This window comes from Tenebrio molitor, chromosome 2, assembly GCF_963966145.1.
Source record: "Tenebrio molitor chromosome 2, icTenMoli1.1, whole genome shotgun sequence".
Lineage (NCBI taxonomy): Eukaryota > Metazoa > Arthropoda > Insecta > Coleoptera > Tenebrionidae > Tenebrio > Tenebrio molitor.
Genome location: NC_091047.1, coordinates 25,838,413 through 25,861,746, shown reverse-complemented (window position 1 = coordinate 25,861,746; position 23,334 = coordinate 25,838,413). Strand labels below are relative to the sequence as shown.

Genomic DNA, 23,334 nt, shown 5'->3' with positions numbered 1-23,334 from the left:
GCCAGCATCTAATACAATAAATGTATAACGAAGAAGCTTAACTAAAAGCTTTACGGATCTTAAATTTTAAAATGGAGGTTTCGGTTAGGGATTGCGCATATTTTTAAGTTGTGAAGTTTTAAGAGCTTATGAATTTTTCAACGCATAAAAGTTTTTCACTTTGCCGTTACTTATTTATATAATTAAAGAAGCCGGATGAAAAGATACTGAACACATTGCACTTTAATTTTCTCTCCAACTTCTCCGTAAGAAGCCCAAAGCAAATAACTGAACCGAAAAAAACCCTTTTTTACAGCCATGATCGCCAACATTAGAGCTTTGCGGTTTTTTAATGATTTACTAAGGCAGTGCCGCAGTGGACCCGCAATAAAGCTTAAATCAAAGTTTAAATGATAAGCAAAATATTATTTTGGGACTAAGTAATGCAGAAAGTATATTTTAAGTAAATTGTTTGTACCTACTAACATTTTTATCGACTCGACAAATTACATTTTAAGTAGAAAAGGGGGAACAGTATCGAGACCGGATTTATTTATCATTACGGATATTTCTCTCGAGTAATGATAATTCCTTTCAAAACACTGTTCCCATATTGTCATTTATTTTACTACAAGCCCACTATTTACACAATATTCACGTTGGAGTTCATACGACATTACTAATCACACACAGACAATACAGAAATCAAGTACATAATAAAGCTATGAACTATTGAAGTTATAACGGGACGCGGTTTTCCCCCGGCGGTCATTTATTAATTATTTATCAAGTTATTATTATTTATTTTCCATTCCCACCACTGATCCGACAGTTAACCAGCATTCAGGCTGAAGTTCGTCATTACGGTTATTGCTGCCAAGTAATAATGAGTAAATAGTAATGATGTGAAGCAATGATAACCCCCAAACCCCAGTTCAGCTTGACTACCGACCATCCACCACCCTTCCCTGTTACTCAAATTATTTTTATTGCTTCTGTCTAGGAGACTTCCCGACAATAAGATAGATCCCAAATATATGGTCATTACTTCATTAGTTAAAGTGTGTCTGATGATGATGTAGGAGTACTTACTCTAGGACCCCTCGCAAGAAGGTGCCATTTATTATTTTCCCCAAAATTTCCATTCCATTGTGTCGTTTTTTTTCTTCCCAATAATTCTCCTTCATCGAAGTAAAAATTCAATATTTAGTTAAATAGTTTCAATTTTTTTAAATGGTATTGAAATCATTGGAACCATTAAATAATGATAAATATCAACAATTCTAGATATGAAAATTTTAACTAAAATGCACAGTATTTTGTAAATATTGGATTTATTTTTCTCAAAAAAATTACAATTCGATTTAAAAAATGTTATTAAATTACAATTTGACATTTATATGTATTTCAAAGTTTCCTACTTTGATAAGTTCTCTTCTCTGTCTTTTTCTTTTAGTTCCATTCTTCTTCTGCTTATAGTCACTTATTGGCCTTTAAAATCAGCTGTTATAGTTTTTCGCAATGTTGTCCTTTCATCTACTCTTGTCTCTATTCCTTTCACTTTTTCAATTAGTTTCCTTACAAAATTTTGACAATCAGCTAGAAAGTTTTTGCAAAATTTAATTCTAATTCTTCCGTTCCTACGGAGCCGCCTTTATGTATATGTCGAAACTCCTTTTTTCTCTTCTATACGTTATGATTCCGCAAATGTTTCTGTTTATTAGGCACGTTACTGTATGTAGGTACTATTTAATTGATCAATAGGTATGTCTTTTGCTTTTTCCTTTCTCATATATGTACGTTATTTTGTCTCTTATTTTTATTACATTTGCTTTCAATTTTCTCTTTTGTACAACTCACTAGTTTAAAAAAATGTAATCCAAGATTTTATATACTTACTACCTTTTATTCTTTTTTAATTTGTTACTTTCTATATTTTCTTTTACGTAGGTACCACGTTCTAATTTGTATTATTTCTTTTATCGTCGTTTTTATCTTTTCAACTTTATTTTCCAAACTACATAGTTTCATTTAAATTACTCTTTCTGTTTTTGCTAATTAATTCAATTGTTAAATAACAACTTCTTATACAGGGTAATTCACGAGAAATAATGAGCCTAATGAAATATGTAATGCAGCCAACATTACACTTGCATCGATTATGTGGATTTAAAAAAAAAATTATAAAACCTAGTCAACGTGCTCGACATTACATTTGTCAAATTTAATCAAAATTATTATGTGGAATGATTGCTTAACTTAACAATCTTTAGTCGTGTGGGGAACGTGTATTGTTGGTTGCATCTATTGCATTCATGATTTCGGTCTAAATTTCAAGATAGAATTTTATGATAATAAATAAAACTTTAATTACGAGTACAAGAAATTAAGTAGGTAGACATAAGGTTGCTTATTTTTATTCAAAAACAGCCGTTCAATTTTTTTTTTCCTGAAATTTAAAATAATATTTTCATTGGTCGATTTCATATGGACTGTCCTAAGATTGGGACAATCTTAATTAACTAAAAGCAAGATTATCCTGATTAGCTAATGAGAACTAGGTGTATCCATCAATCAACTTCTCAAGGTATCAACCAATCAATCTCCATATTTTACGAATATATGGTAACGAAAAAAGACCTCAAAATAATAGAGGTAAATATTGATCAGAGCTTTTCATCGATATAAATTTTAGCAATGAAAGAGGAGTTGGTAAATTTATATAACTTCAAAGCTTGATCAACATACACCACCCCATGCAAGTTATTCATTTGCACTTCCTATTGGAAATTTCAGCCGAGTCGACAACATCCACCACCGCCAACTTTTTACATTATTGGGGTTGATATTTTGTTCGGCAACCCGCGCTGATGACAGCTTTCATGAATGAATGCAACAAAAAAGTAAAATAAATGTGAGTCCCGTTCTGTCAACAAGTGTAAAGTTGACACTCTCTTTGTCAGCAAAACCTTTTATTGACTCAAAGTTTTGTGAATAGATCTGTTACATTAAATGCATTCTCGCATACACTAAAGGGGTTCTATTTACCCCGACCGAGATGTTAAATTTACTTTTTTCGGCCACTTGATTTTCGCTTTGTGTTGTAGAATGGAAATATCTGGTTAACACACCTAGGTACCAGCCGGCTGAACAAACTCAGCAAAAACGGTAAAAATGTTCGACATGGCGATGAGCTTGTGGATTTTGTCAGTTTGTCGCCTATTTTTTGCAAGTCTTTATTGGGGTTCAGATAACTTTTCGGCACAAGTGCGCATATTGATTATCAGCGATCCCCTCAAATCCTTAATATAATCTGTTGAAAGCTTTCTCTTGTATTTCAGCTCCGGTACATTAACAGCAACGCGTGTTTTGTTACAGGGCTTCGTACTTAACCACAACATGTCTGGTCGCATCATCCACAGCAACCAAAGTTTAGTTCTCCAAAAGGTAACGAGACAAAGCGCCGGCCGATATGTCTGCTCTGTGGTGAACAGCGAGGGCGAAAGATCCAGCAACGAGCTCAACTTTCGAGTGCAATGTAAGTTGGACGATCATAAAGACAAAGAGAATACCATAGTACGACATATTTTCGAAAATGCATGATCCGTTTGTCAAACAGAAATATCTTTTACACATATGAGAAGCTTAATGACAAAATGTACAAAAAGCAAAATTGACAAAAACCATGTACGTCTTATAACATTGCATTCCTTTTTATTCTCTATCTCTCATATGTTTTTTTTTTTCCAGTTCTTGAATATTTTCTTTCTTTTAAATGTTATATCGTATAGACGTTTTCAATAATTCTCTTTGTTTTCTTGTTTTTGTCTTGCCCCTACTTCTTCTAGTACCTCGTTTCTATTCATATTCGTTTTATTCCTCTGGCACTCTACATTATAAGTAGTACTATTTTCACGAATGAGAAGTTTGCCTAACCCTCTAATTGTCCTTCGTACATGGCACATTACCCATTTAAACCAATTATTGCTGTGCGTTCAGATCGGACAGTGCCTGCAACTTTAAACGACCTTAGATCACTAGCTTTAGTCTTGGGAGGTTGTTAAACAGTTGGAAACTTCAAAACTTATTACAGATAGCTAAGCTGGCTAATCGAGCGAACGCAGTTCGCCATACCACCGATTAATCGGATATACGAGTACCTATATCTATTTTGATGCATCCTGGCCAGCTATTATAGCATAACCGCCAATATGTGTGCTCGAGTTCTTGCATTATTGATGGATTATCGTCCAGCCTCGCTCCGTTCGTGATCAGCACCCCTTGATTAACGTTGCGGGTTCTAATATGCAATTATCCGTGTCTTAGGAACGGGCCAGGTAATGATAATAATCAATTTGCAAAACTGCTACGAATGCGGAAATGTCAAGGACTCGACGTTTACAAATTGCCGTTGTAAATATAAATCGAGGAGATGTAGCAACGCCAGCCTGAAACACATCAGCGGTGTTAGTAGATTACTTTTTGAATATTAAAGGTCTAGATACGAACCTGGTCCTATAACTGAACTACATAAATCATTCGCCGTTCAAAATTCGAGATTGGATTCTGTCGTATGTGTCATACTCAGATTTTTCTAAACTGTTTCAATTTCAAAATCAACGATTTAAATGAAATATTCAAGCTAAAAAATAAAAACAGAGGAACAGGTTGAGAAAAGAACCGCAACTTAAGAAATGTGATCAATAACATATTAAAGAGAACAAAAGAACTAAGGGTGGGTAGCATGCACTGGTGGGAAGTAAAACAACAAAAAGATAATATTTCAGTGAACGTTGTAACCTTGTTAAAATTTTCAAATAAGTGTCATAGCTGTCGGAACATCAAACAAAACATCAGAAATCAATTGAAATTAGATGTATTTATTTTAAAAGCCAGTGGCAGAATAGTTATTTACATTAGAGTACGGTAGGAGTATTTTACAGCGCGAAAACGAGGCGAAACCGAGTGCCTATTTGTTGGAGCGCTGTAAACCAAAAAGGATATGATTATATCTTGATAACATCGAGGAATCAAGGGTGATAAATACCATACTTTATTTCTTTCTGAGACGAAATTGTGAATCGGAGAAGGAGTTTGGAAATTTAAAAATCTATAATCTGTTTCAAAATCAAAAATCCACCACCTGTTGAATTATGTTGGCAGAAAAAGAAATCCCTAGAAGAGGTTTACTTTTTTTGGGTTGGCTCAACCTCCCGCCAAAATTTGACATTGAACTGTTGAGTTTATTTACCTAACACAAAATAATTATTATGTGCAAAAAGGTGGTAGCTACCATATCATACCTTTTGAGTAAAATAATGAAATGAGTATAAAAAACACGAAGAACTACGACCAAAACGACTGTCAACAGTTTTCTTTCATAACCCCACTTTTTTCTGACACTTGCAGACACACTAAAAACAAAAGTTGGCGACGTTGTCGGTTGTATTTTCGAGGTAGAATGCACTGTTGGTGGATTTTTTATTTTGAAACAGATTATAGTAACAATTATAATATAAGAAATTATATCTGTAAAATTTAAATTTGTGACGTCCACAATTAATTTGTTGCGATTAATCTGTTGGTAGCTTTTAGTCTGATCTAATTGTCAATATCTGTCATTGAGTTCCGTACGTAATTAGGTATCAAATCCATTAGCAGCTCATTCCTGTTAATGGCCGGTTTATAAGCCATGAATCCTAATGCATCCTTGGAGAAAAATAAACGCAACATGTCGACTAGTACTGTAGTGTCGTCTCGACTGATCAATTCTAACCTCCGTTCACGTCTTCCAAAATCTATTTTCAAAAGGAAAACTGTGGCGGTATTAAGATAAATCACATATAAAACGAAGCAACGTAGGTAGACGGTAATGACTTCTTTCCAGGGACTATTCAGGGAACGTCGATAGTCATTTCGACGTCTATTTGCATCTTGTTGTTCTCTCCTCGTTTGTAGCTGTCTATTAGAATAACGAGGTAAGGTGTTAGATCGTTAGGGATATCACATGGGATCTTCACGTGGCAGGGTAGTAAAAATACGCCGGTGTTTCTTTTTTTATAGAATGCAATCTTCATCGACTTGTAATGAACGTTGCGCCATTTCGAGCCGTAAACAAGTGTTATCTTGGATTGTCTCGTTAAAAGAAATTGTACGCCGCTTTGTGACCTACTTTGATACAGTTTAACTTATGGTTTTCAGATCTAAGCCGGTCTGGTCACCACACGATAAGGGCAGCTTTGCCAGTCCTCCGCAACAGAGAAAATTACAGATACAGTTTATTTGTGTCGGTAAATGAAAAACCGGTGCCACGCTCAAAAATTCAATCTAATTGGAAGCAAATTTTACGTTGTCATTAAGCTGGATCTTAAGCCGGAAACTGAATATCGATTGTAGTTAGAAAATAACTTCAATATTCAAGAAACTTGACAAATTGAATCGCTGTGCAAGACACGTGGCGGACAAAATAAATTGGAATTTCCCCACGTGTCGGGCACAACACTTCTAAATTGAAATTATGTAACTCACATAGTTTCGAATATCATTTAAGCGGAAGATTCACCATTCAGAATGCGAACAAATCGTTAAAATTATCTTTGTGAATCTATACAAGGTGATTCACGAGTAATAACAAATTTGTGATGCAACCAACAATACATAGTCCTCATTGTTTTTTTTTTAGTTTGCGTTTTTATTAAGTTTTCCACATAATCATTTGACAAATGTAATGTCGGGCATGTTGACGGTGTTGGATAAAATTAAAATATGTATTGTTTAAATCCACATAATAGGTGCAAATGTAATGTTGGCTGCATCAAAAATCTGATTATTATTTTGTTACAACTAAATCATATAATTTCGAAAAATCATTACGCGCCTATGGAATTTGCATACCCTTTTGCTTCATTCCTTAAAAGCTTTAAGTATAGCCGATGAATCGCTCTTTGAATTTTGGAACCATGGAATACTTTAATTTTTGACTTGCTGCTGTGGTCCAACAAAAAAGGACTGAGAACAAAACTAATAATCTTCGTAACTAATCCACGGTGATATGCGAGCCATAGCAGTTTTACAAATAGTATAAGGACAGGGGAGCAGATATGCTGTAGATGCTCCAAGCTGGACGCGTAAGTAATCACGATATTAGACAACAAACTGGGAGACACTGTAGTAAATAAAAGCAACTGCCACTGTACGAACACTTCATAAGGATGTCAGAAGAGCGGTGGCCAGAAACCAACAAAAACAAAAGAAAGAGAAAGACCAGCTACGTCCTGGAAGCATGGTAAGGAATGCGCAACGAGGACCAAAGGATTAGAGAAAGAAAATTGGCAAGTCAGAGATGGATCGTGATTGAAATATGGGAAGCGGCAGGAGCTGAAGGACACTCCGCTAAGAAAGAATATAAAGAGAGGACTAGAATATTTGATATTTATATATAGATAATGATAATAAATGTATTTTTTCACCCTTCCAACGCGCCCAATGAATATCTGGAATGTTGCAGCTTCGATGTTTATCCATCTTGGCCAGACGAGCCGATCGAACAGAATCTAATTACACATTGGAAGTTTCGTAATTATTTTCTTCTTAGTCGAATACCGCCCCGAATATGAAACTCAGAATGTGAATTGACCTTTATTAATGTCTTGTAATATTATAATTCAGTGTCTGCCCCGGGCCGAATTAGACCCTTTTGTCCAAGTCTATATATTATTTACCCACACATTATTATGGTAATGCCTGGACCACAGGACAAGTTAGTGTCGGTTCGGTTTTCCCTTTTCGTTTGTCCGACAATTCGGTTAGCGACACTTCGAGGCCACTCCAATTCATTACGCTTCAATTGTACTGACGGCGAACAGGTGAAAACATCATCCGGAATATAAATCCACGCCACTTTGAATATTTATAAGGCAAAGTGTAGTTTATTTAGTGGGGGAATTATCAAGGGATAACAGACTGTCGTGGTCAGGGTAATACATCACTTGTGTTGTGACAGCAGACGCCTCTTGGGCTTGCACCGAGCTTGGGACACGGCCGAGCGCGGCTACCCTAATGGACCACTCTATAAAGATAATAAATGAAAGAAGATGAAATAGCCGCCAAAATAGATGACACAGTGTTATCGCCCGGAAAAATGGCATGGGAATTTGTTCCGGCAATTAAAAACACGATATACGACACCCCGTAGTTGCGAAAAAAGTTACAGCACCGATGGCTGCCGAGGTCTTAACGGACTAAAACGAGAATAACTAGAAAAATAGGGAATTTCATATCGTTGCCCTGTTGTGGCACATACCGGATGGCACGGCGTTTAGGCCGCATCAACTCACTGCTTAGTAACGGCAAATTTTAATTAAAACCAGTGTCAGTACTTCCAACAATAACTATAAATTCAATACAAATCTTTCCCTAATGGCAAACATTTTTTGAATAATTAATAAATTAGCTTGAAATCCATTATCGATTTATAATAAAAAACGCAATAAAAGTGCTCGTGATAATTATATTACTAATTCAAACAATAATCCCAAAAATGTTTGGAAACTAATACATATACAGTGCGTTCGTAAAGTTCGGAATAAATTCGATAAAACTGTAAGTATTAATTTCTGAGAAAAATCCCCGAATGGATTTGTTTTTATAAAGTGGATATTCTTCAGTACTTTACTTATGTTCACAGCTTTTCATCTCGCAATTATGACGTCATCAATAATTTTTTTAGATGACAACCCCTACTTTTTTCTTCCTTTTTTGATAGGCCCTCCTACTAGCTAAACGGTGAATGAAAAAAATTGATACCTTATAAAAAACAAACTAACATCTAACAATAAAATTCAACGCAAATGTCTCCCGCCAACCATTTAGCACCCACCGATACTTTGTACACTGCGCTCAATAATGTCAAGGCTTATTTGTTCCGTTTCAGTGCAAATTCTCTGCCGCAAATCTTCAAAATTGTTTGGTCTGTTAAAATAAATCACTCATCGTTTAGATAGTTCGAAGATCTATCAGAAAGAGAAGAAAAAAGTGAAGGTTGTCATTTAAAAAAATTATTGATGACGTCATAATTAGGAGATGAAAAGCTGTCAACATAACTAAAGTATTGAAGAATATGTACTTTTCAAAAACAAAGTTGACTTCTTCGAGGATTTTTCTCAGAAATTAATACTTATTGTTTTATTGAATTTATTCCGAACTTTACGAACGGACTGTATAAATAAATTAAGGAATAAACAAACTATTATTTAGTCTTAGAATTTTCCAAATATTGCTATTAACTCGCTACGAAATCGTTCGGAAATAAATTCTAATAAGATTTTAGCGAAATGTGAAACTGATTGAAATGCTTCACAATTTAATTTCACTAAAAGTTACAACTTTCAGTACAGTGAGATATATTATGTATAACCTAAATAACTCACAATCGAAAGACATTTATAGATTGAATTTGAAACTAATCAAATCTGTTATTGAAAAGGGAGTATTTCCATCTGTATTAAAAAAATCTATAAAGTTCGGCTCAAACACAAAGGACGCGATTTTAATTATCTCTATAACTACCCAACAATTTCGATATTCCCTACTTTTGTTTTCCTCAAAGTTGGCGGTGAAGAGTCGATTGTTGACGCACTACGCATTACGGATCATGGATCAGCTGTTTAAATCTTACGTTTTTACACGAATGTTGCGTTCACAATCGACTCTTCAACGGCAACTTTGAGGATAAATTTAAATGAACGCAATATTAGCATATTTGGAAAAAATATTTTTCTTCCTTAGCTGTTGCACAATTAATCTATAGTACATAAAAAATATTTGAAAATAATAAGCATTATTTTAGAACCCTATTTTGTGATCTCACGGTAGGCTATTAGTTACGCTACAAGATCAGTAAGTATTATAGGCTGTTGTAATTTTTTGCTATATCGATTTTACTTGAACATACAAAATACAATTGGTTGAATTTTAATCTGCTGTCATCCTTAAGAGTTCTGTTATTTGGTTACTTTTATAACAACCGACATGGATTCGGTAAGCTGATCTTTCTGTTCCTGTTAGGGAAACGGAAAACGAGTGAAAATAGGTCGGTAGTGCATATCTTTACACAAACAAATTTGCAACTTAATTTATCCGAACTGTTAGAGTTTGGCAATTTTACCCTTTGGTGTTGCCAAGTCTTGTGTTTTGTAGTAGGCATATAATAACAAAACAATTGTACTTTTTGAGTTGTCATAATAAAGAATTTCGTGTTCGCTGATCCTGTATTGCTGATTCATTGAAACTCTCACACGAACTCGCTTTGAATTTGCTTAAATCATACATTCAGCAAGATTTACAGATAGTTAAAAATAATTATGATTCATATACTTTTCTTTCTGTTCAATATGGTGTTCCATAAAGGTCAATTTTAACATCATTACTGTTTTGATATATTATGTATATTAAGGCTTCAAACAAATAACTTCTGATAAAAATCTGTTTCTATATGCAGATGACACACTACTATTTTTAGCAGAAATTACAATATAACAGTGGTGAATGAACTGTATGACACGGTTAAAACAATTCAGACATGGTTCGCCAGAAATAACTTAACGTTAAATCCCACTAAAACCGTTAAAACAATCTTTTCACCAAGAAATATTCCTCAAAAACTAGATAATAGCAATTAAAAAAAAAGTTGAAAACTTGTTAAAATCTCTTCGTGATCTGGTGTCGCGACGGATTCTACTTTTAGTGTATCATGGTATTCTTATTTGGAGAGGTTCAGCTGCGGCAAATCGTCCTATTATATTACAAAGACGTGCACTTCGAATTCTTGCTAACCTGGGATAAAGAGATGAATGTAGATCTACATTTAAATCTTTAAATATACTCACGTTATCATGCTGTTATTAGAATCACTCTCATATGTCAAAAATCGTATTACTGACTATGATACATGTGAGGAATTGCATTCACTAAATCTACCACATCAGTGTATGCGCCACATTTCTTATTAAAGACTGACCCTAAGCAGATTTCGTGTGAACAATTGGACTTGAAAATTCTATAAGAAATTTTCCGTGCTCACAAAAATGTCAACTTTGTGAAAATGGACTAATAGCTATTTATGCAAAATTGCAAAATGAGCGTCTTTTTTGCACTAGACATGACAATTGACACGAGTGTCAACGAGTGGTCCAACATGTCGTGTGCAAAAAAATAGCCATTTTGCTACGAGTTTCATACAAGATTTTTTCTAATTTAGTTACGAAAAGCACACATTCTAATTAAAATCCTGTTTAAATCTGCTATTTCAATAATTTTCCGGGATAATAATAGATACTAATGTCACTTTTTAACACTAGTGATAATATAATGTCACTTTCTAACACTAGTGATAATATAATGTCACTTTTTTGACTAGTTATTAAATGAAGCACGTTTGACAACTAGAATGACATATCACAATGGTTACTTTTCGTAACTGAATTAGAAAATAGTAGTTTATTCCACGAATGCCAAAAAAGGTCGAATTTACACACGAACGAGTTGAATACAACGTTTTTTTGTTCGACGAGCCCCTTAAAGGCTCCAAATCGCTTAAAATCTTTAAATTGGCTCGACGTTTCGCTTTGACAAGTTATGACATTTATCAAAATCCGTTCACACAGGAGAAAATTCTCAAATTCTGACAGTGTCGAATAAAAAAGTGTATTTTTATAAGTAAAGCTTATTATTTTTATCAAAATTCGTCAATAACGAATTGAATATCTATCAATTAATTTGATCACAGTAACTTCATCGTGTAACGTATTTGGAGTTCTGCATGGAACACATGTCTGGAAATGTTGTAGAATATTTATTTTCGTCGTTGTATTGGTGAGTCTAAGGTGGAAATCTACCTGATTAGTGCCAATCTTTTGTAAAGTCCGCCTTGAATGATAAATATTTTAAAAATTTCCTGCGATTTTTGTTCAACTCAATAACAATGTCCAAAGCATAGACAGGATGCCAAACCATGCCTGCATATTCATTCAGCGTCATAATCTCAATGGGCCGTATCACGACACCCTTATTAAATTTAAACATGACTCTAATTACCATGGTGACGAATTCATCTCTTTCTGGCGGGCTATAATTGCATAAATCTATATCGTTTTTGTTTACTTTAATCACGATTTTAATTAACAACAACTTTAATAACGGTGTCGTGATACAGCCTATTGAGTTTTAGCACCAAATGCTTGAATTAGTTATTATTTTTGATCTTATATGTAATTATGTAATAACAATGGTAGCCTTGTAAACTTATATCAAGCGATCAAATTAATTTGTAATCGAGTTATCCATGAATCCGAAATCGTATGTCGTTACTTGAGCTGCTTGCTCCAATAAATACAGCTTGATACACAGGTTAGATCTGGACATATCAATCGTAAAAGACATACGGATTCAAATTCGCTCGATAGATATCTGGCTACGAAAAATAACAATTTTTTGTCCTTATTGTGCAGCGAAATTTAATCGGGCAAGGCCGAGTCAGCGCTAGTAATAACCGTAAAATTAGTAATAACATGGTGAAAAACATTCGTTGCTTAAATTAGCCACTTTTACCTAAACCGCCGTTTGTTTTCGTTGTTTATGTTGGTGTTAGTGTTGCTCCTTACGGGGAGAATTCCAATAACCGCCAACACCGGAGAAGTTAATTGCACTCTCCGATGGCTGCAGGGTAGCTTTGATTATTATCAAGAGATGGACAGAGTTGGTTGTTTTCGTAGTAGCTTCCCTCTGGCCGCAATTCGCACACACACACGGCAAGCTGTTACCCCAGCACCCTGTCTCGGCAACAGCCCTTGTGTGCAATCAATAAGCTATATCGGTCACTAATAGCTCCAGAGTTACCCCTAATCTTTTCGGGAAGCTCCGGGAATTTCTATAAGCGTCATTGTTTACCTATTCGCCAATATTGATTCTCGACGAATCATCTACCCGGATTTTATTTTGGATAATGAAATCGGCCCCGGATCGCACAGAATAAAAATTTAATTTGATCATTATAGCTAAGCCTGGTAGCTGTTACGAAAGTGTAATTATGGCGTTAACATTAAGTAATTCGAAAAGTTTCGAGATAAGTAAGGCATAAAATAATTTATGGTGGCCTATTAGAGATAGTTAGCGTTTACAGAGGAGGGTTGCTGTATAGTAAAACACACTATCCCTAGGGATCAAGACAGTGTTTAAGCCATAAAATAGTAAAACATTTTGAAAGATGTTTCAAAGCTCTTGCAACAACATGGGTTGTAGCTTGACCTTTGGTCTCAAAATAATAATAATAATGAGACTGAAAGAATTGTTATTTTTAAGACAACGAAGTCTAGAACAGAAACAATCAAGTTTCATTGACTTTAAGCTGACAATAATATAAGTGAGAATAAAGCTTTCACAAATGAACGAATTTTACAATTATGTATTACAAGAAAATATTTCTCTCCAACGTCACTGGTGCAGCGATTATTTTACTTTACGTTAAAGAATAATTTTAGACAAAATAAATTTGTCTTTTTACTTTCCGGACATGCTTTAGCTCCTCGTACCATCAGAGGAATACTCAAGAGTCAAGGTCATTTATTAATCATTTTATTTTACTGAAATCTTTCCACTTTTTCAGACGCCCCCACTTGCAAATACGAGAAGATCATGGTGGTGGGAGCCTCCAGAGGCGAAAGTGTGGACATCGTGTGCGAGATAGAGGCGGACCCTCCGGCGAAGAGCTACAGGTGGAAATTCAACAACTCGGGGGAAACCCTCGACGTAGCCGCCGAGCGATTCGCCAAAACCAGCAACGGGACCCTGAGCGTGTTGCGATACACTCCGGTCTCCGAACTGGACTACGGCTCCTTGTCCTGCTGGGCCATCAACTCCGTCGGCCACCAGGTCAACCCTTGCGTGTTCCAAGTCGTCGCCGCCGGTTGGTCTCTCCGCACCAGTATTAGCTTGGCTTAATTCAAAGTGAAATTTGTCGCAGGCAAGCCGTTCCCCGTGCGAAACTGCTCTTTGTCTAACCAGACGAGCAGTTCGGTGGAGGTGATATGCTTGGCGGGATTCGACGGCGGTCTTCCGCAACACTTTCTCCTGGAGTTGTACTCGTCTAGTTCCGCTGTGCCGAGGTACAATATGACGGCGATTAACGAGCCCTATTTCTTCCTGGACAACTTGGAGCCAGATGTTACATTCAGGATTGTCGTGTTCGCTGTTAATGCGAAGGGAAGGAGTCACGGGGTCGTTCTGGAGGAGGTCACCTTCAGGGATGCCGAAAAACGAACAGGTAAGAAGTTAGGAAAGCTCGGTTTTGTTTTCTTGAAACTGTAATTCGATGAAAAACTTTTCAGAACTCACTTTTTATACTTTATACAAGTTCTTTTCAATAATATTAAATTGACAGATTGAAAAGAACATTTTGAAAATTAAGATAAAAATAACGGACTTATTTTGGAGACACTTAAAAAAATATTAAATCTCTTGAAACTTCCACCATTACCTCCAGCACAAAATAGAATGTGTTAATTTCTTGGTTCACAGATTTCGTACTTTCCCTTTAGTTAGAGAAAGGTACAAGGAGCTCAGATTTAATTAAAGGAGATGCAGTCACCTGTAATGCTTTCAAACCAAATGTCGCCAATAAGTTGGAATTTAGTTAAGCGATTGACAATCTCGTCTGGTAAAGAAACTGGACAATTTTTTGATGAAATTTACTTTGGACTCATTTTCAACGTCAACTTATTAAAATCTGAAATAAAATAAGATATGGAAAACAAAAATTACGCTATCTATTTTTCCCTTTGTTCGATTAATTGTAAAAGTAGTATAATGAGTTCAAACAATCAGTTGCTATTAATACGAGTGTGACAAAAATAATTTGAAAAGTAATACATCGCTATTGCTATTCCTGTATCTCATGTTAGCAACATATGCAGGATATTTCACGAGTGATAATGAGCACGACGGAATTAAAAATGCAACCCACAATACATTTGGTACGTAAAGCTCGATACGGACACGGTATAAATCCAGCTTTACGTACCAAATGTATTGTGGTACCGGGTTCGTTGTCACTCGTTAAATACCCTGTATAAAGTCCATTCATTTTGTACTGAACTTTTCAAGGTCAAATAATTTTATTTTTTGGCTCTGTAATTATGTTTTGTAAGTAATGACATGCAGGTAAACACCGTAAACGTTGAATTGAGCATTGCTAGATCACATTATGTTGGTTAGATGCATGCCACTATTTACAAAACATAATTACAGAGCCAAAATTTAAATTATTTGACCTTGAAAAGTTCAATACAAAATGAATGGACTTTAGTTATAGATTACAAAAAAAAATCAAGTGCTGCTCGTTTAATAGTTTTCTCTTTAGTATGAAATATTTAATTTTTACATTTTAATTTTAAAACCAAAATGTAGAATGAGACCTAAGAGCAACAATTTAGTTCGTAACTAAGGCCCTGAGGATGAGAACTTGACTGGTGAAACAAATTCTTTGCTCCTCTTGACATTACAATGAAACTTTTACGTCTGCCAGGAGCAGTGCTGTTTACTGAAGAAGAGAAATTCATAATTCCCCTTAAACGTTTTTTGCATTACATATATCAAACTGTAAAATACGCTATAGACTTGTCTAATTAAAAAAAATGACAGTTTTAACGTTCGCAAATGCAACATGAAAAGTTTTATAATTGCCAACTTCAAAACAATTAAGAACTAGTTTACTATAAAGACGCAATGCAGTAAACCAAACATTAATTATCCCCATACTGCTTTATAAACAATAAATTAGTTTAGTCAGAGATAAACCGCTGAATATAGTTTCCTGGCTTGAACCTACCCCGTTTTTCTTTTAAGCTAAACTTTAAAGTTTCCTGGGTGCTCCTGGATAAGGATTATTACATAAATATTATTCTTGCTGCCTGAGTTATAGTTCAGAAGTAAAATGTCGAGTCGTCTGAAACTGGATAACGTAGTTTTAATTATGAATCAAATAGCTTCTCAAAGTAGTTTCTAAGAAATTTTCACGTAAAGTTTAAAATTATTCAGACGACTGTAATAATTGCAAAAGTATGATTTAAGATGAAGGAAGTATTAAATATAAGTGTTTTGCTGTACAGTGTTGTTTACGAATGTTTCTACAAATTATTCAAAGACCTAGCACATATTTCTCTGCTAAAAATGTCTGTATGTTTTCCTGTATATATGACGAGTTTGGTATCTCGACAACCCTCCTGGTGAAGGAAGATCAATAATATTTTCAGCAGAATTTCAAACATTTTTAAAGTAAAGGAGGTTTGACGTTAACGATTCCGTTAAATGATGCAAAAAGACGGAAAAGTGTGTCCCATTTCTTTTATAACAGAAACAATCTGTCTACTTGCCACCCATATTCTCTCAAAGTTTGACTAATACAATTTTTCCAAAATCATCTAAGCATATTTCCAACCTTCCAAATAAACATTTCACAAATATGTTAAATTGTCTGGCTACCATAAATTATTTTGTCCTTTCTTATTAAATTACATATGCACAACTCACAACTGACTAGTAATGATATTCATTACCCACGACCGTGAGTGATGATAAGTGATGACTCATTACTACACGCCTTGTGACGAATCGCGAAGCTGCATTCGTAAATTATTATTCTGAAATGATCTAATTCGTCAGTCTGTATAAGTATTTCAATTAAAAAGAGTAATAAATGCATCTTCTGAGTGAGAATGATCTAATTGGCCGGCTCTAAAAAAATATAGTGTTCTACTCGCGTGTAATGGCTATTACTTAGTCGGATCTTCACAGCAGGCGCGTACAACTCGTGCAAATTTCATTCTCGTAAGTAATGACCATCGTTACATGTTAGTTGCGCAATAGATAATGTTGTCATAATAAACTCTATAAACATTAGATCATAATCCATGTATGTGAAAATATGTAGATTACATGATTATGACAGATTCTTTACCTGAATAATAAAAATAAATTTCTTGTTACAAAAATAGTTCGCTACATCCGAAGAAATTTCTCATGAATTTCATTTGTAAGTTTATTATTCTTTACGAGATATTTCGACCCAAGATTCTATGGATAAAAGGGAATTTTATAATAAAATATGTATACACATATTAAAAGTCCCTTCTAAAATTCTATAATATATTGCCTTTATAATAAGGTATTTAGTCGTAAATGTGACACCTGCATTGCCGGCTGTACTGGTGGTTGCATACAATCAAACATTTAACAATGGCAAAACATGTTTTCTATAATTATTTAATTCAGTGCAACCGTTTGCATTGGAGGACGATGCGCTTAACCTACATCACTAGATTTAATCCGTGCATCTGTTTCAATAAAAGGTGGAATCGCCGAGTGAAACAATAGGCTGGAACCGTTTTGTCAACGGCATTGATGAACGCAAATGACCCAGCATATCTCGACGGAACAGGAAGACTAATCGTTATGGAAGTGCGGAATAACACCCACAGCACCGCTTGCAGTTTCTGCATAAGAGCCCGGCTCTAATCTAAAATCAATCCTGCATAGGTAATTCTGGCCGATAATTGCTTTCGAACGGCCGACGGATTGTGATAAACTCGCTCGCAATATGAGTTTTGCCGAGAGTTATGGAAGGCATTTGTAAGTTGGCGCGCAAAAGAGTTGACCTCACGCGATATGTTTGTCGCCCCTTATCGCGGATATGTGAACTGACGCGAAAAATCACTCTTTCTCTCGAATAAATGTTATTTTTAAAGGAATGCGAGTTTTCTGTACGGTGAAACTTATTGCGATTTACATAATCGCAACGGGACGATTAATTTCCACACCGGAATAAACAATGGACTTGGTATCGCCAGATTATTTATGCCGAAGTGTAGCTTCGTCCAGAGCTAATTTGTGTTGCTCGTGCGAACGAGGGATGATCGGCGGGCACTAATTAAAAAATATGTCTGGGATGACCATTCTGTGCAGGACGACAATTCGTGGGAGATTCATTGGAAAAACTGTCCTCGCATCTCGCTGTCACACATAAAAACAATTGCCACGGTTCTAGCCTATACCGAGTGAGCAAAAAGAAAACAAATCAATCATCTTTTGTTTTATCGAAAAGTTTGTCTTAGATTGCTCATACGCATATGTATACATGCTATGCACAGTTGTTTTATTGGTTGCCTATCTCTCTAAAATTTATTAAAAACGAATTAACTTTAATGGTAAAACCTATTTTACCACTTATTCTGGGATAATTGTGACATGGCTGGAACAGCTTTTTGGTTACGAAAAGAAATTCTTAAGGTTCTGTTTTTTCCATCTTGTAATACAATATTTAATTTTTTTTTTCTTATTTAGACGGCATCATTGAGAGTACTTCAACAGGTACTGGAACTCAACGATTTGAGTAATTTTTTATAGATTATTTTAAATTGCATAATTTTACACTCTTCATTTTAACGAATCGCTCGACAGGACCTGGTGGTATACAGAGTGATCAACAAGAAACCAAATCAAGAGTGCTACCTCATCTTTTGTTTTATCGAAACGTATTTCTATCATGGATCAGCCGCTTTTATTTACTTGTTGTGGACACTCGTTTTGTTGGTTGCCTACCTCTCAAAAATCTATCATTAATAGCCTTTATAAATTTTTTGTAATTCATGAATAATAGATTTAAAAGCAAGTTATAATTAATTATTTATTATTGATTAACGAAAAAACACACAGTTACACAAAATTCCTTCATAAGGCACAATCTTGAGTTACAAAATTTTAAAAATAATTATTTTTCACAATTCTTTGTTTTGTTGTTTTCTGTAAGAAAAATGTAAAAGTTATTATTCTCTAAATTTTGGGTAATTGAGAACTTACTCGTATCTTTTCTAGCAGTGTTTAAAACATTTAAATTATTCCAAGGTCAAAAAATAAGTTTTCACAAAAACTGCTCAAAATGTTCTCCATTGTGGTCCAGACAGAATCAAACTCACCTCTCATAATTTCAAAAACCCTTATGAAGCTGTCAATTTGTTTAGGGTAATGTGTGGGTTTTATTTCTTGCAACACACAAAGGGAAACAAATTAATATCCTTCTTAAAAAATTTCTGATAAGTGCCATAACACAATTTAACTTGTTGTCTTAAACGCCTTATGGAAGTTGAGGGATGTTCCTTGATAATTTGTTGAACATTTTGCACCATTTCTAAAATTTGAACTAAGGACTGACCTGACTTCTTCTTAATGATGGGTTATGATTTGCTAAAATTAGGCACTATAATTTTAAGACATTGATAAACTTGTTGATAACCAATACCATCAGGTTCGGACATCTGCCTTAAAATTCTTCGGTATAAGGGGGTACAAAGTAAGGCCAGTCTTCATTTTCTTGTTTCACCCTCTTTCGAAAATAATCTAATAAAAATGCCTTCTCTTTAATGGTAAAACCCATTTTACAACTTATTCTGGGGTAATTATTGCTTACAACTTCAATAAACGTCTGTAAACTTTGCCGAAATCGAAGATTTGTTTTCTAGGTTAAATCACTTAAATTGTCAACAACAACAACCTTGAATTTTGAAATGTGACATTTCAACGAAGCATCTTCGTACCAGTAGCGTCGCGTTTGGCAATAAAGATGATAATTTACTTACTCTTACAAATGCAAAATGTTGCTCTTGTTAATCTTATAAATTGTTTCCCTTATCTTATAATAATAATAATAAAATGCACAATTATAATTCCAACGTCTAAAATTCATAAAGTATCATTTTTATTAAGTAGCGTTTGAGACCATAAATTGTCTACGCCCATGTTTTGACTGCTTATGTGCATATGATTTTGCTACGACGTGACCGATAATTTGCAACGCTTGCTCTGATTTGGATTCTTGTTGATCACTCTGTAGAACTCATCAATGAAAGTAATTTTATATTGATTGCTTTCACTCACAAAATGTCTTGTCAAGTTTTTCCAAGCAAAAATATATTTACAAGTGTCGTTTAAATCTACCTTCTTCAAAGGCAGTTATAGGTGATTCTTTTCATTCAAAAAATTTAAGTCTTCAAGTTTTATTTGTGCAAAAATGGTTTTCTGGACGTCGTCTGCCAAGTCGAGGATGGTCCTGAAAATACGGCCTTAAATTTCAGACGTTTAGTGAAGTAGGACATGGTGTTAGTAGCTGAAACAGCAGAAAATTACAAGAAAACCTAGAAGTATATTAAAAAGAACTAATGAAAATAAACATTCAAAAAATCAAAACTAGGAATGATAATATCCACGAAAGAAAGAACACAGAATTGCTATACAAAGACAAGTATTGGAACAGGTTACAAATAACAATTAATTAGGCACAATCATAGAAGAGTCTGGAAGAATAGATAAGGAAAAGAAACGAAAAAATCGGAAAAGCTGGTAGATTATAATATGTACAACTTCCTGAGAACCAGGTTCCTGGTGAAGAAAATGATACCAAAGGAAATAAGAACCCAAGGATACCAAAAAGCCATAAGACCATTTATAGTATGCGGTAGCGAATCCTGGACTGTAACAAAAAATAATAAAAGGAACATCACAGCTACTGAAATGAGGTCTCTAAGAAGAATAAAAGGGATTACAAGAAGAGACAGAATAAGAAACGAGACAGAGTTAAATTTATGAAATCGACAGAATTAGTCATCGACGAAAGGCAATTGAGTTGCTTAGGTCAGATACAAAGGATGACTTACAACAGAAATTTACGAAACAAGAGTGCAGGGAAAGAATAAAATAGAACGCCCACGATTGCGATAGGAGGACCAAGCTATTCCAGTGGAACGAGGCAAGACGATTGGCACAGGATAGAAATTCTTGGAAAAGAAAGATAGCGGAAATTTATCCTGTGTATTGTACTAAATCTTATTCCTGCACCTAACGGTAAATGAACATACTGATTATAAAAATAAATGAAATAGTGAATGTAAGAAATAGAGTACTTAAGCACAATGTTGAGTTCATTAGAATTGATTGTAAATTAAGTTGTTGTGTTGTAATAGTCTCAAGTAACCTCAAAGAGTTATAATTCCACCACTAACCCAAATTAACATCATAAATGCTGTTGTCGAAATACACTGACCGGCGAAAAAAGTGGGACACCAAGAAAAATAATATTATACTAAAATCATTCTTACAAAATTAAGTAAAAATGATGTCATTACTTGTATTCTGTTCTTAAAAACATACTACCTAACAAAGATGTCATTTGAAAGGCTTCAATTAACACATTAACAACAGAAAAGAAAAATACAATTATAAAAAATAAATAAACAAGGAACATGAACGCCTCTACTTAATTCAATATTTGGTATTCCCGCATCTGGCAGAATCTTCTTGCGATAATGGCATTTCAATGACAAAATGACAACTTGAATAACAAATTTGTGAAAATTCCATGACAACAATGTCAGAAATGCTTTTTTTTTAAGATGAAAGAAAATCAACGCCATATGAGATTTTAATAGATTTAAGAAAAACTCAACAATTGAAAGGTAAAACCCAGTAAATCAAAAGAAAATTGTGGATAATAGGAAATAAAACAAAAATAAACTTTTGGGATAAAAAAAATAACCTACATATTTAAATATAAATGATTTTTTTTAATGTCCCACTTTTTTTGCCGGTCAGTGTAATAATTCGTCAATGTACCTAAACCATATTAACCAAACTTCCATGACTTTGGATAATTTACTTATTTGGACTTTGGAGATATTAATTATTTGCACTACGAGACTCATTAATCAGTGCCTGTTGTTACTGACCTACGGCAAGTCAAGGTCAAATCAAATTATGACATCGTGTTTGAAGAGAACTTTTCTCGATCGCTGTTTGGCTGCAATATTCCTATGTACCGTGCGATCAACAATTACTTAGATAAGGGGCGGCTATGACTTTGACAGTGTCAGATTTTTCGTATTTTTGTTAACTCAGCTAATAAACGTCAAACAACTGTCACTATGTATCAAATTGTATGTTGCACAAATTAATAGGTTCTGTTACCCATTAAAATATTCGCTTTCATTTCCACAACACCCGGTAATTTTAGAATTCTTGTCAGAGATGTTTTAAATGATGTCCATTAAATGAACACTACATTAACCGTAAAGTACTAGAGTGTCTTATTTTAAGCCTCATTTTATCTTTTTTCCACGACCACGAGTACATTAATGTTTCCAGTCTCCTTATCATCTTTACTGAACAAAAAATATTATAAATAAGAACACTAATTAATACGTAACTACTGACACTCTCTAAAGGACAAATACAGTTACAAAGAGGTATGATTGACAAAAAAAAATTTAATTTGAATTTTATATTTGGGGGTTAAGCACTGCTTGTTTTAAAACTATCTAATTTTAAGTATATTTTCGATTGTTTCAAATCAAGGAGGCCTTGGTAGTTTAGGTAAAGTAGCTGTTCCGTACTAACTACAGCAAAACGTCATTAAGAAAAGTTGTTCACAATGTAAAATCATCGTTCCACATATGCATTTGAGAAAAATCGACTTTTTATGAAACCGCGTGTGCTTATTGTTTGCAACCCCAATTAAATAAGTAATAAATAATAATAAACTCAATTCCAGTTTATAAAGCTCTATTTCTAAGTGACATTTGGGGATTTTCTTCAACTGAATGAAAAACTAAAACGGAAGCTGCATCATTTTCATCTCAATGTTTTCTTATTTTTTTAACATTTAGAACCGAATCAGTTTCTACAAATTTTTTCGCATGAGAAATTGTTGTTTTAGGATATTTTTCGTTAAATTTGTTGGTCACCTCACGATAGCAAAGATCGCCAGTAACATAACATTGAATTAGATATGTTCTCTCTTGTATAGTTAACATTATAAGAAGAAGTTTATTAACACTTACACAGTTTTAATGTCTAGTCTGACGTTTTATAAATTGCTTAAGCACACTTGCAGTAGGTAGCTAGATTCGGAAGATAAAATTCGCCTTCTCAAATTTTTCATGATTTTCGAGATAAAAAAGGAACTGAAACAGTCAACCCAAAAATGAAAACTGCTATAGGAGCCTGAAACCAAACAGATTATTTTATCACCAGCGACGTTTTCTGCAAAATTAAAAATAATATTTTTTTTCCTCTTTGTAACTCAATCCGTGGACATACTGTATACTGGGTACTCGTATCTTTAAGAAGTGCAAAATTTACAAAACTAAAAAATTGTAATATTGAAAATCTTCCGCAGGGCCTCTGTAAACGATTGCACGAAATTTTGTTATGCAAGATTTACTTATTTTATTATTATTTGTAAACATTAATTCAGATTAA

At 34.3% G+C, this 23,334-nt stretch overlaps 1 protein-coding gene across 1 annotated transcript in view; it reads left to right on the top strand.

The window, feature by feature from the left end:
- LOC138122789 (neural cell adhesion molecule 2-like) overlaps positions 1–23,334 on the top strand; it is a 233,298-nt gene that overhangs the window by 174,464 nt on the left and 35,500 nt on the right. The window contains exons 8-10 of the mRNA XM_069037083.1: positions 3,358–3,517; positions 13,640–13,939; positions 13,997–14,296. Of these exons, the coding sequence (XP_068893184.1) occupies positions 3,358–3,517; positions 13,640–13,939; positions 13,997–14,296 (760 nt within the window). The remainder of the gene's footprint in view (positions 1–3,357; positions 3,518–13,639; positions 13,940–13,996; positions 14,297–23,334) is intronic.